This window comes from Electrona antarctica, assembly GCF_951216825.1.
Source record: "Electrona antarctica genome assembly, chromosome: 16".
Classification (NCBI taxonomy): domain Eukaryota; kingdom Metazoa; phylum Chordata; class Actinopteri; order Myctophiformes; family Myctophidae; genus Electrona; species Electrona antarctica.
Window position 1 is genome coordinate 12,165,953 of NC_136797.1, and position 15,201 is coordinate 12,181,153.

General features: G+C 41.9%; 1 protein-coding gene across 1 annotated transcript in view; it reads right to left on the reverse strand.

Moving 5' to 3' along the window:
* Window positions 1–11,457, reverse strand: part of rcl1 (RNA terminal phosphate cyclase-like 1) — an 18,348-nt gene extending 6,891 nt beyond the window's left edge. Inside the window, exons 1-7 of the mRNA XM_079524506.1 lie at window positions 11,244–11,457; window positions 10,253–10,324; window positions 8,044–8,219; window positions 7,041–7,115; window positions 5,807–5,931; window positions 5,096–5,221; window positions 4,731–4,887 (exon numbers count right to left, since the gene is read on the reverse strand). Of these exons, the coding sequence (XP_079380632.1) occupies window positions 4,731–4,887; window positions 5,096–5,221; window positions 5,807–5,931; window positions 7,041–7,115; window positions 8,044–8,219; window positions 10,253–10,324; window positions 11,244–11,379 (867 nt within the window). The 5' untranslated portion in view covers window positions 11,380–11,457. The remainder of the gene's footprint in view (window positions 1–4,730; window positions 4,888–5,095; window positions 5,222–5,806; window positions 5,932–7,040; window positions 7,116–8,043; window positions 8,220–10,252; window positions 10,325–11,243) is intronic.
* Window positions 11,458–15,201: the final 3,744 nt, after the last annotated feature.

Genomic DNA, 15,201 nt, shown 5'->3' on the forward strand with positions numbered 1-15,201 from the left:
AGATGGGGGTCGGCGGCCAAATACAGATAATTCTGGGGGTCTTTGACATGAAAAAGGTTGAGCAAAGTTTTTCAGAAAACTGTCAGGATTTAGAAGACAATTGTAGAATCGAGCTCAGGTCTAAATAGGTTAAGATTGGACTTTCTTAGGTTTTTGAACCCTATAGTGCTGCTACTGTTTCTGTTGTTTTTCAAAGTATGCCCGCTGTACCACTGTAAATAACGGATATAAAACCCAGCCGTTTCCCTTTAAACACAGCATTGTCTTAGGTCTTTTCAGTCCAGCAATTTGTTTTCCAGGAGTAAAAGATGGTGTAGAAACACACTTTCTAGTTGCCATCTCAATATGTTGAGGCGCATTTTAGGGCCTGCCTTGCATGTACAGTAGAGTGTACAGTACTCACCACAATTCTCCATTAACCCATTTAGACCTGAGATCAGATTCTAATAATGTCTTCTAAATCCTGACAGTTTTCTGAAAAACCTATGTTTCTATGTCAGTCGTTCTTCGATTTTTCAAAAATAGCAGACCTACAAGCTCGTAGCGCGCCACTCGGTGGCGCGCTATGAGCTTGTAGATCTGCTATTTTTCAATAGCTAAAGCATAACATACACCAAAAGGGGTTCCCGCCCAAAATGGGTTAATATGTAGGCTATATTGTTAACGTAAATTAGTTTTAGTTTACTACAAGGAAAAAGTCGTTCTCAAACTATAAACCCGATAAACCTCCCGGCGAGATCACTTTCAGTTTACCCATTCGATCGGTCCTCCTCCGAGCCGTTTTCTCGCTAGCCTCCAACACATCTCCGTTGGCCGTATCGTCACACTCAAACAGAACGATAGGGAATCTCATCTCACGAATTAGAATCTCATTTGGATCTACACAATTCTGCATGGGTAGTGCTATATTATTTTCACTCAATATGACACATTTGACTTTGAATGGTGGCAAGTTTGCAGGGCAGTTGTTACAGGCTAATCCAGACCAAGACCTTGCCAATTAGTGCGAATGGAAACCAAAGCGAACGAGAAAAAAAGGACACCGCCGTACCGACATTGTCCATAACCCCTCCAAAGGAAAATCTACCTACTGCTAAACGGAAATCAATGCAGAGTACAGCTAACAGCACAACTTATAGATAAATAGCAGTGACAGTGGATATATATATATAAAATATACTTTTCAATACTTATCAATCAGGAAGAGAAATGTCATATTTCCAACACTTCCATCAGCTCCCGATGTACTGTTCGCGTCTCTTCCAGAAACAAAATGTCCATCGTGTAAGTTCTCGTTTACTATAACCCACAGAGGACTGTACTGATTAACCATAAAACAAACACATGCGTGCGTACAGGGGTGCCTATATGTCCTCAAAGAGGACTCCAGCACTTTTTCCACGGTTTCAGATTAACAATCCCCAAGCAGACGATTTGTCCATCTCTCTTTCTGGTGTCAACCATTTCTCCTCTCTTTTCCCAAGTGCTCCAATGTAGCAATCACCCATCCTATCACTTTGGACACGACTGAGGCGCTCTTCAATTCCGACCAGCCAGTATCACTGCTTTTAAAAACCCCAAAAGAAAACAAAAAACATTCGGAATGGTTGAATGATTTGAATCGACCATGTTCCCAAGGCTGCTAGGCAGAAAAGGTTAGTACCGCACCCTAGTGCACGGTCTTAGAGGACACCCGACACAATTTCTCTTTCAGAGTTAATCAGCACTACTCTGCCCAGGCTAACTGGACTCACATGGCTCTTATGAGAAGAGGGGTGAGAGAGGCAGTTGCAAACAGAAGTCACAGATCCACTGGCCGTAATTGAATACGTTTTGATTGTGTGTGTGTGTGTGTGTGTGTGTGTGTGTGTGTGTGTGTGTGTAATGACATGCACATTCACTGTGAGTCTCATCATAATCATATTACACTTGGGGGAGACACACTGCGCAAGGCACAATGACATAGCTTCATCAAGCCTGACCTAACTGTTTTCCATAGCCTACCACTTCAACCTCAAATAGCAGTAACATTCCATCATCCATCGAGCATTTCTAAACATGGATTATAAAGTCTGACACATCATCCATACATGAGCTTTATGCCTTTAGCATTAGCTTTCTATTACCCCCACCCTTTGCCCTCTCTCTCTCTCTCTCTCTCTCTCTCTCTCTCTCTATCTCTCTCTCAAGAGGCCTTGCCTTTTGCCAGGCGGCTGTTGTAAATAAGAATGTTCTTAATCGGTTTTGCCTGGTTAAATTAAAACAAAAAAGGTACAAATAAAATGTAAAAGTTCTGGGCTAACAAACAAAATTAGCAGATCTTCAAGCTCAATCACGCCATCGCTATTTTTGCTTGAAGAGTTCAGTGTAGAGGGAGAAATCACACCTGTGTGAACTGAGTGGTGCAACTCCCCTCTCCCCTCCCCCCCTGCCTCTCTCTCTCTCTCTCTGTTTCTGGTACAACAGCGCCACTTTTGCCCCTACTGGTACTCATATAGCCACACACAGGTTAACACGGACATTGCTGTTCCTTGGAGTGGTTGCACCACTCAAAAAGTAGGGGACATTGTACAGACCCCTGTGGGACAACGGGTAAAAAAAAGTATATAAAGTTTAAGTGGTAACCGTTACACTACTTCATAATCTGAGATAAAAAATAAATATATATATATACACATTATAATATACACAGCAGGTATTTAGTGATGTTGCACTTAAATCTCAATCACATGCCTTGAATTATGAGCGTACGCTGATAAATATGCATAGCGAGTCATTAGCACACCTTAAGTATCCAATTAAACGGCACCAACAAAAGCCTGTCATAGCAGACTTTGCTATCTAAACTCGTTTGAGTGGGTCAAAGATATAGAGGGACTCTCTAAATAAAACAACATAGTTTTTGGTATTCACAGCTGTGTCACGTTAATGAATTGGATGTGAAACCACCTGACATCCATTGTGTCTGGTGGCTCATGTGAGATGGAAAGGGGGAGCATGTGTGAGTGAAAGAGGGGGAAAAGAAAGAGGGCCTGTCGGCCTCTATCCTACAACTCATGTGTTCATGTGCTCTCTCTCTCTGCCCCGTTTGTCTTAGAAACGACGGAAAGAAAAAGGCATTTGCTGCGGTAAACAGCAAAACGCTGTCAGTAGACATAACATTGTATTTGTTGACAGTAGATGAAACTCCATAAATTGGGACTGTCCCTCGCAGCCGCGACTGGGAATGCCGTCGGTTGAAATTATACTATGAACATTATACTATGAACATTATACTATGAACTTTATACTATGAACATTATACTATGAACCTTATACTATGAACTATGAACATTATACTATGAACATTATACTATGAACATTCCGCATTCCGCATTTCAGACACTGTACAAATAAATGCTCATTTCCACGCCGACTTCATCAACCATTCAAGAATGTTTATTTGAATGGGCAAATGCCGTTTCTCTACTTTTTCCTATATCTGTGGTTCCCGTCAAGACAGTTCTCTCTCAGTAGCATTCCAGACGGGAGTTGCTGGTCATTACCGGAGAATGTGGGTAAACAACGGCAGCGGGGTCTGCAGTTGTTGATCAAGTCCACCACGGTATGGTCTGACAAGAGTTCATGTGGTTTGGCCCTATCTAAGCATATGCTTGGACAAGTCCACATGTCTCTTACTGTGCTGTGTTATGCCTGTGTACAATAAAGCTGCTCACAACTCTCTCTCTCTCTGTGTGTGTGTGTGTGTGTGTGTGTGTGTGTGTGTGTGTGTGTGTGTGTGTGTGTGTGTGTGTGTGTGTGTGTGTGTGTGTTTGTGTACGTGTGTGTGTTACATAGCGATCATTTACCTCCTGACTCTCGGTTTCCGAGTGAAACGGCTTTCAAACTAAAAGGTCTCGCTGTATTAAATGACAGGGCTGGCCGACTTGGAGTACACAATTCAGACACTAGATGGGGGTGTTGGCGGTAAATGAGTTGACATAACACTGACATAAGAGTGACTTAGGTCGCATTCACACCTCTACTTCGGTAGACTCGATGCGAATGGGCGGAGAGGTTGCATCATTCTTGCATTATTTAATTTGCCTTCACATGACTGGCTGTGTCAAGCTGCATCAGGGAACGTTATCAATGTGTTCAATTCATAAACTACACAGTGAGGGTGCGTGTGCCACTGTTCCTTTGGGCCGAGGCACAGCGGAGACGGGAGCGCAAATAAATTATCCCAAATTTACAATCTCTAGATCCGCAAGATCATGCTGAGCTAAACGTGCGTTTATTCATTTTGAAGTATTTATAAACAAGATGAGTCTCCACTCGGATCCCCACACACAGTGACAGCTCTCCATGTTTACGCAGACAGTCAAACAGACAGACACACAGACAGACACGCACAGACACAGCACCGAGTGCCGCGCTACGAGCTTGTAGGTCTGCTATTTTTGAAAAATCGTGAAAATGTGGCACAAATCTTTGAATATATATTCTTTCAGAGACAACGTTTTTAACTCAACTCTTTGCTTCTGAGGGTTTCCTAACATCTTTTCAGATGGGGCTCAGTGGCCAATTACATATCATTTTTGGGGTCCTTGATATATTGAGCACCACTGATATAGAAACAGTTATTTCAGAAAATTTTGAAGACATTTTTTTTTTCAATTTCGACGTCAGGCCTAAATGGGTTAAGTTGAATAAAAGATTTGTCTTTTTTGTGTATTTGCAGTACCCACCCTATATATCTCCTCCAGAAGCAGTTTGGCACAGCTCCTGCCCAAATCCTCCGGCAGCATAGGGTCTCCCTGCCCCTTGGGCGTCGAGCACAGCTCAGCACTAAGGAAGCACCCATTCACAGTCTCTGCAACCAGGGTCAAACCAAAGCCCGGAGATCTGGGATTAAAAGAAGGAAAACATCTAGCATTTGTGGATGGCTCAGTTGTTGCCAATTCATTCTAGTAAACTTGAATGATATAACCATAGGGAAAATATAAGCAAATGTGATGGTTCATTGTTATCGTCCAACTTCTGTCCTGCAGGGGAAACGGACACGTGAAAAACATATAAAAAAAAGACATATTTTGGTTGTTGTAGGACCTACTTGCCAGAGCTGATCCCCTTCATGTGGTCTGTGTAGATGTAAATGTCTGGAATGAACTTGTTGAGGATACTCCTGGCGGATTCCACTACCCGATTGGCCATCTGGGGTGAGACTCGTACCGAAAACCTGGGTTTTGTACAGTCAAGGGGTTTTGATCCGTCAAAAAAATGACAGTTAATACAAACACCAGATACGTGACAGTAAAGCAGGTTGTTGGGTAGCCGTCTTTGGTGGTAGCTAGTAGCTACTGTACGTAGTAACATATTGTAGATGTGATGCTGTGGTCAAGCGTATTTGGGGTGTTCCTCTGAGCAAGGACTAACAGACAAACAAACTGATATACGAGTTAAAACCCATTTTGGGCGGGAACCCCTTTTGGTGTTTTAAGCATTGTTATACTTTAGCTATTGAAAAATAGCAGATCTACAAGCTCATAGCAGCTTGTAAGTCTGCTATTTTTGAATATATTCTTTCAGAGCGAACGTTTTTAACTCAAATCTTTGCTTCTGGAACAACATATTTTCAGATGGGGATCGGCGGCCAAATACATTATATTTTTGGGGGTCCTTGACATGAAAATGTTTGAGAACGACATAGAAACATGGGTTTTTCAGAAAACTGTCAGGATTTAGAAGGCATTTGTAGAATCGTCCTCAGGTCTAAATGGGTTAAGGAATATTTGTTTGCATTTAGTCATCATGAGAAGGATACGCCATTCCTCTGATCCTCTTGATTTTCCCAGGGTCTGTCAGTTGGACTGGCCTGATGGTACGACGAACAGGGCAGGTAAAGACTACCTCTCCGCCTCCATTAGGGGCCATCCCTCTCTTTACAACCTTGGAGGGAGGGAGGGAGAAAGAAAGAAAGAACTCTAATCTCAACATATTGTAAATAACATGAGGTACAGTATGAGAGAATCTCCAAAAGAAAGATTCCACAGAGGTAATAAGTATTAACCCGGTCGATGCCAAACTTTGCACACACACTCCCTGGATGCCAACGATGAACCTCTGCCCCACATTTTCCAGAACGGCCTGTTATAGCGCCACCATGAGGCAGCTTTTCACATTTTTTACCTAAAACTGCACTGATCTGCGTGAAACGTTGCATGCACACTCCCTAGAGGCCAAGGACAAACCTTTGACCTGCATTTTCCGCATCTGCCTTTTATAGCGCCACCAGGAGGCCGACTATTGTAAAACACATTTTTTGATATTACTCCTCCAGATTCTGTCCAAAAATCTCACAAATCGTTACACAGTATCTCTATGGTCATGTGCTCAAGTCGGATCTGTCTGATATTTCATATTCCATCCTAATTGGCTATAATTGGCTTTCAGTTTGCAAGATTGCCCCGTTTTGAACAATAGCCTCAAATCATGAACGCAGCATGCAATTTACGTGAAATCTTTCACACATTTTTTTACTAGGCTGAGGAATATATCCCACCCTTTTCACATTGGCCTGTTATAGCACCACAGGTTGATTTTTGCAAAACACATTTTTGGAACAAAATGCCTCAAATCATCCAATTGCCATCAAAGGCGTATGAAGAAATGGCAATCGGTACACATGATCTCTGTAGTCATGTGATCAAGACGAGTCTGTTGGATTTCTCAGATTGTACACTGATTGGCTAAGATTGCCTTCCAAAGTTTTCAGGAGTGGCCCGTTTTGTACAAAATGCTGCACATGTCCTGCTCATCCAGAATTCTATCCTCAGAGATGCTATGAGTGATCTGGCTCTGCATTTCCTCAACAAAATGAAGAAAATTGTTGCAAAAAAAAAAAAAACATCCTCCTAAACATTTTGCCAAACATCACACACACTCCTATCCTCCTGGTAGAGACCTGTGCCCGGAAGGGCACTTTTTCTAGTTATTATTACTTTTATAACACACTGCAGTTAGGATAGCCACGACTACAAGTATCTACAAATGCTCACCTTGATATCCATGCCCTCGCCATCAATGCCAAACCTCTTCATCAGCGGGATAGCTGTAAACTTCAGTAGATCGACCTTCAGGAGAAATAATTAGCTTAAGGTTGAGAAATGCCAACTGTAGTTTAGATCAATTCAGTAATGGTAGATAGGTACATTATGGTTTACCCTCACCTTTTTCCTTGTAGTAAACTAAAACTAATTTACGTTAACAATATAGCCTACATATTAACCCATTTTGGGCGGGAACCCCTTTTGGTGTATGTTATGCTTTAGCTATTGAAAAATAGCAGATCTACAAGCTCATAGCGCGCCACCGAGTGGCGTGCTACGAGCTTGTAGGTCTGCTATTTTTGAAAAATCGAAGAACAACTGACATAGAAACATAGCTTTTTCAGAAAACTGTCAGGATGTAGAAGACATTTTTAGAATCTGATCTCAGGTCAAAATGGATTAAAAACAGAGATACTGTAGGACACATAAAAGCATAGATACTTAAACTACCATGTATAACAACTACTTTGCTGGATGCCTGATCAATACCATTACTAACTAACTAAACTTGAAATGATCACAATAATTCTTGCAGTTAAAAAAAAGGACATTCATGTTGTCAACTTTTCACTGCAGCACTCTCTGTTTGGCAGGTTATCGGGGTGCGCCTGTCACAATTACTACATAATCGTCTAATCGCAATTATGAGACAATCACAATTATTTTGCATAATAGTTTCCATGTTCAAAAATGTTCATACATTTTCTAAAAAAAATAGGAGAAATAGCAGATCTACGAGCTTTCAACATAAGTTATTTTTACATGTTTTGGAAAGTATACAATTATTATTGAAGTTATTCGGAAATTAAAAATTGTATTATGTTCAATGCCAAAGACAATTAAAAGTGTTAATTGCAATTATTTGTATGACAATTAAGCATCAACTAAAACATCCTACTCGAGACAACAGCTCTATATAGGGGAGGAGGGATTAAAAAAAACGTGTGCTCACCGAAGGGTCGGTAAGGTCGTTGGTGACTCCCTTCAGAGTGATCTTTAGAGAGTTCTTCATGAATGGAGCTAACATGAGCAGGGCCTCCAAGTAGTACCCGATGGACCTCAGAGGGTTGCACTCGTGCTCTACTGAGCCCCCATACAGTAACCCAGGCTGATAGCTCAGCACAGTACCTAGAGGGCATAGAAACAATATGGTTGGGATTGGAAATTCAGTAGATTGGGTAGTTATTTTCAACCCATTAACAGGTTCCGTCCATCCGACGTGTCCACACGTCCTAGGGAATCCAACCGACGGGTTGGGTCAGAGTAAAAGCGGCCAAGGAATCCCGGGAATGATTGTGTTAACCCATTTTGGACTGAAGCCGATTCTAAAAAGCCTTCTAAATCCTGACCTAAGTTTTCTGAAAAACTTCAAATATTTATATAGCAGCATCAATTTCTTTGTCATTTTTAAATACTGTACATACTGTACAGAACCCCAAGAGGGGTTCCCGTCCAGAAGGGTTAGAACACCCAAAGGGGTTCCAGCCCAGAATGGGTTAAGACCCGAGGCCAATTCTACAAATTTGCCTTCTAAATCACACTTCAAAAATTTTCAAAAATAACAGATGTACAAGCTGGGCAGTGCGGCACTAAGTGGCATGCCTGTGAGCTTGTATGTTTAACATTTTTGAATAGCCAACACAAAAAAAATCTAAAATGACACAGATGCGTTCTCGGTTTAAATGGGTTCATGTTCCATGGAACTATTGGGGTTTGCACTTGCAGTCCCATGGTGCAAACTTTTTTTCTTTTCTTTTAATTACGAAATTTGTGTAAGACATACAAACAATAGCACATAAACATAAAAAGACAGGAAATAAAAAGTAAAGAGGTTATTGGCGTTCGGTACCAATAACAGAAACATGTTTACAGGATTTGAGATATAATAGATGATGCAACTCATGTTCACAAGAGATCTGGCCTGCTACCTAAATGTTCGAGCCATTTTCCCATCTTTTTTTTGCCCAGTTCTGCTCTAGAAGATGCAATTGTTTCACAATATTGACAAATCGGCCAGTAGTAGGAGTTTTTTTCTGCAACCAGTTCCCTGGAATAGATATTCTTGCTGCTGAAAGTAGAATTTTAAGCAGATAGGAAACATCCTGCCTTAGTCCATCCAGGATTTGTCCAAGATACAGCGTTTCCAGACCTGAGCCGACAGCCGCGGCCGATTTCTCTGTCGACCAGCGCCTTTTCCGGGTTTTTAAGACAGTTGGTGGATGGAAAAGAAGCTCCACCCACGCGGCTGAATGCCGCGACGGACAGATTCCCGGAAACGCTTGCCCCCGTGGCAGTCAGCCGTGTGGGTGGAGCTTAATTTCCATCCACCAGGTGTCTAAAAACCCGGAAAAGAAGCCGGGAGACAGCAGAAAACGTCCGCGGCTGTCTGTTAGGTCTATAGCTACGGCTATACAAGGATGTGAATGAAGTACCTATTCTGAAACCCAGAATGTTTGATATAAGTGCTGCTACTTCCCTCCAGAAGGGTTAAGCTTGAATTAAAGGTCAGGAATATGATCAACCATGGTATCTCCACATTGGAGCAAACTGACTTCAGAGAAAATTCCCTATAAAAACGTTAACAAGCTTAAAAACAGCAGATTCATACAGCTCATTTTGTTATGACCCTGGCTTATGGGCGCCAAGAAACACAACAAAAATAACAACATCAATTTCAACAAGTCAAGTTCATCATTAGATTCATAACTCAAATTAAGCAAATTTAAGTAATGTTTATGGTGAACAGCCACTTTGATCCCATATTATAAACAATGCCCCACGTCGGAACCAAAACATCACAGTGAACGAAGTGGCACTTATTCAATTGTAATTTGAGCTGGATATAATGGTAAGAACTGAATTATATGCCTCTTTAAGAGAATTTGTGCTGCATAATCGTAATGTTGTAAGAAATTATGATTTTGGTATAAAAACTGATAAGAAAGTGGGGTCCAGTCCAGTGAAGTGACTAGTCTCAAGGTTCCTAGAGGCGTTCTAAATTGACCCTTACAAGTCTGTAACTCTCTTGACAGCATGCACATGGAACCAAATGGACCCACAAGGGTCCATTTCATTCCATTTGTATGCTGTCAAAGGGAGGTCCTTGACATTCAAGAGTTCGCTACACATTTACTTGAAATCCAACAGTGCTATGAACTCACCTGTTTGGTTGATCTCTATTCTGGTCCCATTGGTCACTTTGTCCAATAGTCTGATGAAGCTGGCCTCAAAATCTGTGTAGAAAAAAGTAAGCGCTGTTATATGTTAAGTCATTCTTCTTGCTATAAGTCTGATTTAATTGGTATCAATAAATAATCAATGGTCACATTGGTCATCACAGCTGGTAACAGGTAATAGGTGGTAATAGGTGGGCACCAAGGAAGAGTCCCAAGGAAGAGTGCTTGGTGTTAAATTGGCTATTTTTTCCACCAGTCCAAAATGTAAAAAGAAAAAAAAAGTATTTGGAAAATGTTTTTTTCAGTTAAGTAAAGTATACGCGATTAGAACATGCTTGAACTTTCTACAATAATTGTTGCAATGGTGCACAAACAAAACGTTGAATGTATACTTTAGATTCCTTTTTTCAAATGTTTTTTCTTTCAAAAGATGTGGACAAAATAGGCAATTGAGGTGCCCATGCAGATGTCCCCAGTGCCCACCTAGCTGACCTGGTGGAATGAAGGGTTTGAGTCAGTGCCCACTGTGCCCCACACGGGCGGCCAGAGCATCCCAAAATGCCTGTTGCGTTTGTCCTCATAACGTAAACACAATCCATGTTTAGTATTCATTCAGAGATACAAAAATTATAGTTTATAAGATTGAGGAATGGAGGATGTTTCAGTTTCACTGCCTGTGAGCCACCCACCATGCAACTGTGTGATCCCCACCACCATTCTCCTAGTATTCTATGCTTATTGAATCAAATAAAAACAATAAAAACAGCTCCGGCATTTTTGCCATGACAGGCGTCGTCCCGTTCGGAGCACATAACGTTACGTTCCCACATATAGCGAGTCAGTGGGAAACACAACTCCTAACTGCGTAACAGCTAGCTTTAGCCGACATGCTAACCCACCCAGCCCAGAAGAAACTGCGACGGGCGGACGCGCCACATGTGGCGGTGTTGTTTTGGTTGGTGGTGATGTTACTTACCGCGGAGCCCCGGGTTGTCGTCTTTAGACCGTATGTTCTTTATTTTCAGCCGTTTCCCACTGATTGTGGACAACACTAATCTCTGCCTGAAGAAATTGCAGCCGTCGTATGTGAGCCCGTGGCTTGTTGTTGCCATGTTGTTGTTGTTTCTGTTTCTGACTGACTGACTGGGGGATCCACGATTCCACGTGTGTTTGGCTTAGGGAGGATGGACTCTGGATGCCATCGCCCGGAGGGACGTTAACGCCTGATTGGCTAGTTTGTTGGCGTGCGTGCGTGTGTGCGTGTGTGTGTGTGTGTGTGTGTGTGTGTGTGTGCGCGTGTGCGTGTGCGTGTGCGTGTGCGTGTGCGTGTGCGTGTGTGTGCGCGCGCGCGCGTGTGTGTGTGTGTGCGTGTGTGTGTGTGCGCGTGTGCGTGTGTGAGTGTGATATGATATACTTATTTTGCTTGTGTATTGATTGATTGATTGATTGAAGTATTTATTAACAGTTAGCAGAATTACAGTACATTTCAAGCACAACTCAATACAAAAACTGTTAACTGTGAGTGGACGACACCATAAAAGCATTACACCGTTTTCAATTAATCAAAACATTTAGACATACAAATATACACTTCTATATAAATGTACAGTGTACAATTAAGTGTACAGTGTTACTGTAATAGTTTTCCTTCAGATTTCACTGCACTACATTTCTCATTACAGTTATATACATCAGTCTGGCGGAACCATTCAATAAAACATTGGCCTATTTCATGCAAGGCTATATCTTCAGTAGGCCTATCTTATATTTACAATAGTTTATCATGACATGGGCACCATGTAATTACATGATTATTACAAGTAATTTAGGAAAATATTAGTAACTAGAAATGCACTCTCTCAAGATGCCAACTTGCGCCTTGCACACAAGTAAAGTAGGCCATGGCCTACTTGTGCGCAAGCAGAGCACGCCATGAGGTACACTCACCCAGGGCCGGATTAAAACATCTGAGGGCCCCTGGGTACTGAAGCTGGAAGCCTCCCCATGACACACAGAAGACACAGGACACAATTAGGTGTGAATGAGGCCTTAAAACAACGGAAGTGTCACTTTTATACTGTCCGTCGGTGCGACACCATCCCCTGTCCGGGTCAATACAAACAATAAACATGCATGTGCGAATCTTTGTGCGCGTGCATAGTGTGGACGTTTTGGGGGCATTTTGGGGCAGTTTTATGCTGTTATATTGGCCTATTCCTTGGCTGCCCATCATCTGCCTATATAAAGATGATGTATGATGATGATTTATAAGAGTGCCCCTCACTTCACACAGGTGTGATTTTTTTATTATACTTCCTAAGTTCCATTAAATATGGTAATTTTTACCAAAAAAAAGACTCATTAAAATACAAACGTTACGGGAAAGGGGGAAATATCTTAGAGTATATTAACTCTAAGGGAAATATAAGGGATAAAAGCATTTAAGCCAATCGCAGCCCTGATAACGCCACACCCGTGGTTGTCCTTTTGGGCCATGGGATCAGAGAGTATCTGTAAATAGAGGGCACTACCTAAACTATACACTAGATGGGGTGCATGTCATATTTTTGGACAGATAAACCCATCTGGCAAGATTGAAACAAACTAGCCTGTAGTTGATGAAATGTTGATTTATTTGTTTTTTTTGTCCTAAAATATTGTCTATATAGGCCTAAATACATTCATGAATCACTGACTTACTGACCGGCTGTCAGTATAAGCAATTTATTTTATAGGGGTTTATATGTGACCATACCATTTCCATCCTATATAAGGCAAAAATGTCAAAATGTCATTATGTGACATGTCAAACTAGGGGTTTTTCATGATTCTGGATCCATTCCAAGCATTAGTTTTGCACAAAAAAACACTTGTATTTTCATTGACATTGACATCTGAAATCTGTCAATATCAGATAATCAGGTTGGGCTCAAGGAGTGAATGAAGCAACGGAATAATGTTTCTTTTTACTTTATAGCCAAAGTCAGTCTCTGGCACTTGAACGTAACTAGACAAATAGAAAATAAGAAACCCTAAACTAATACAATAAAATACATACAAACACATAAACACAAATCCCCCAAAATAACACTTGGTCAGTCAGTCAATATTCAATGTTTTATATGGAATTAGAACAGACTCTAATTCCATAGTTTTAGTCAGTCAGTTGTTTGAGCTCAGTTCTTAGTCAAATGGTTTGACTCAGTTTGTTTAATCTACCCGGGTAGTATTTATTCTAAAAGGCCATAAGTTCAGATCGTGCAGTCAGTGCAGTGAGATCTTATCTGTATCCTTGGTCCTGCATCGATGATGCTCCTTCGCTGGCGATGAAGATGAAGAGTTCTCAGTGGCTCCTCACCACTGAGAGATGACCAGCTGATTGGAATCTCTAGCTTTTTGATTGATTGATTGATTGATTGATTTATTAACAGTTTGCAGAATTACAGTACATTTCAAGTACAACTCAATACAACTGTTAACTGTGAGTGGACATTACACTTGTTTACAATAGGGCCCACCATTTTCAATTCATCAAAACAATTAGAGATGTACGAATATACACAACTATATAGTCAAAACAGGAAATCATCATAGAGGAGGTATACTCTATGGGCCTAGCAGACAGCAGCACACAGCTCACAATGACGAGGTGGGTAGGTGGAAGGTGAATGGCTCTCCGCCTCCGAGCACCGCAGCAGCAACCAGACCGGTGACTGAAAACTGAGTCAGCACCTTCCTCTATACAGCACAACAGCATGCGACTGATTAATAACCGAATTACCATAATCACCCGATTATACAATATAGCTTTTCTTTTGGGGGGGAGGGGGGCTTGACCACGTTGTCATAGCTGCTTGCAGCTATGACTAGTGGCAGCGGTGGCCGAACGGATAGCGGCGCGGTCTAGATACCGGAAGGTTCCCTGTTCGAACCAGCCGTCCGACACGTTAAAAAATTACCACCGCTGAAATGCCCTTGAACAAGGCATCAACCACTACGATGAAATGTGTTCTATGAGCAGGGCCTGGCTGGAAACAAGTTCTTGAGCTTAGCCCAGATACCCTGGGTAAATATGCCCTCATTTCATTTCATTTGCAGCAAAATTTTATTTTTTGTTATTTTCTTTGGATGTTATTTGTTCAGTTGTTGCTAGTCATGGCTGCCAGTTCCCACTTGATGTCATGTGGAAGTTCTGACTGCTCCAGACCGTACTGAATAACTGACAGTTTGCATAACATCTTAAGACTCGGACTAAAGTCTAAGATGAACAACTCATCAGATCTGTCATTTCCTCCAAAGAGGATGATAAGATCTCCCATGCAACAACAAACCATCCAAGACTTTGTACAAGGGCTTTTCCCTTTGGGCTCAACCTGACTCCAGGAGAAAGTCTCTGGATTGAATTTCCACAGGTTGAATATCTGGTTTGAGTTGTTGTTGCCACCAAATATGTACAGCTCTCCATTGTAGGCGAATGCGGAATGACCGAAGCGTCCTTCTGGAAGAATCTGTGCAGAATGCGTGCTCAGCCAGAGGTTGGTCTCTGTGTCAAACACTCTGATGGTGTTATAGTAGACCTTTTGTTCAAGCCCAGAGAATCCCCCAAATACAAACATCTTTGTCCCGATAATTGTGGCAGAGTGACTGGATGAAACGGATGGAGCAGTTCCTCTGGTGTTGATTAAAGACCAGACCATTGTGCTGGTGTCCAACTTGTAGATGTCATTAGTGCGTCCTCTCGGCTGTGTGATTCCTCCATGGATATACATGGCCTTCTCCAGGACGCAGACAGAGTGGTTCTCCCTCCCTTCTGGAACGGTCCCAGAAACCTGTGGTTTGAACCATGTGCGGGCGTCGACGTCAAATGCATGAAGCACATTGCAGCGACCTGGGATAGTCATCCCTCCCCAGAGGTAGACAGTATCTTCAATCAG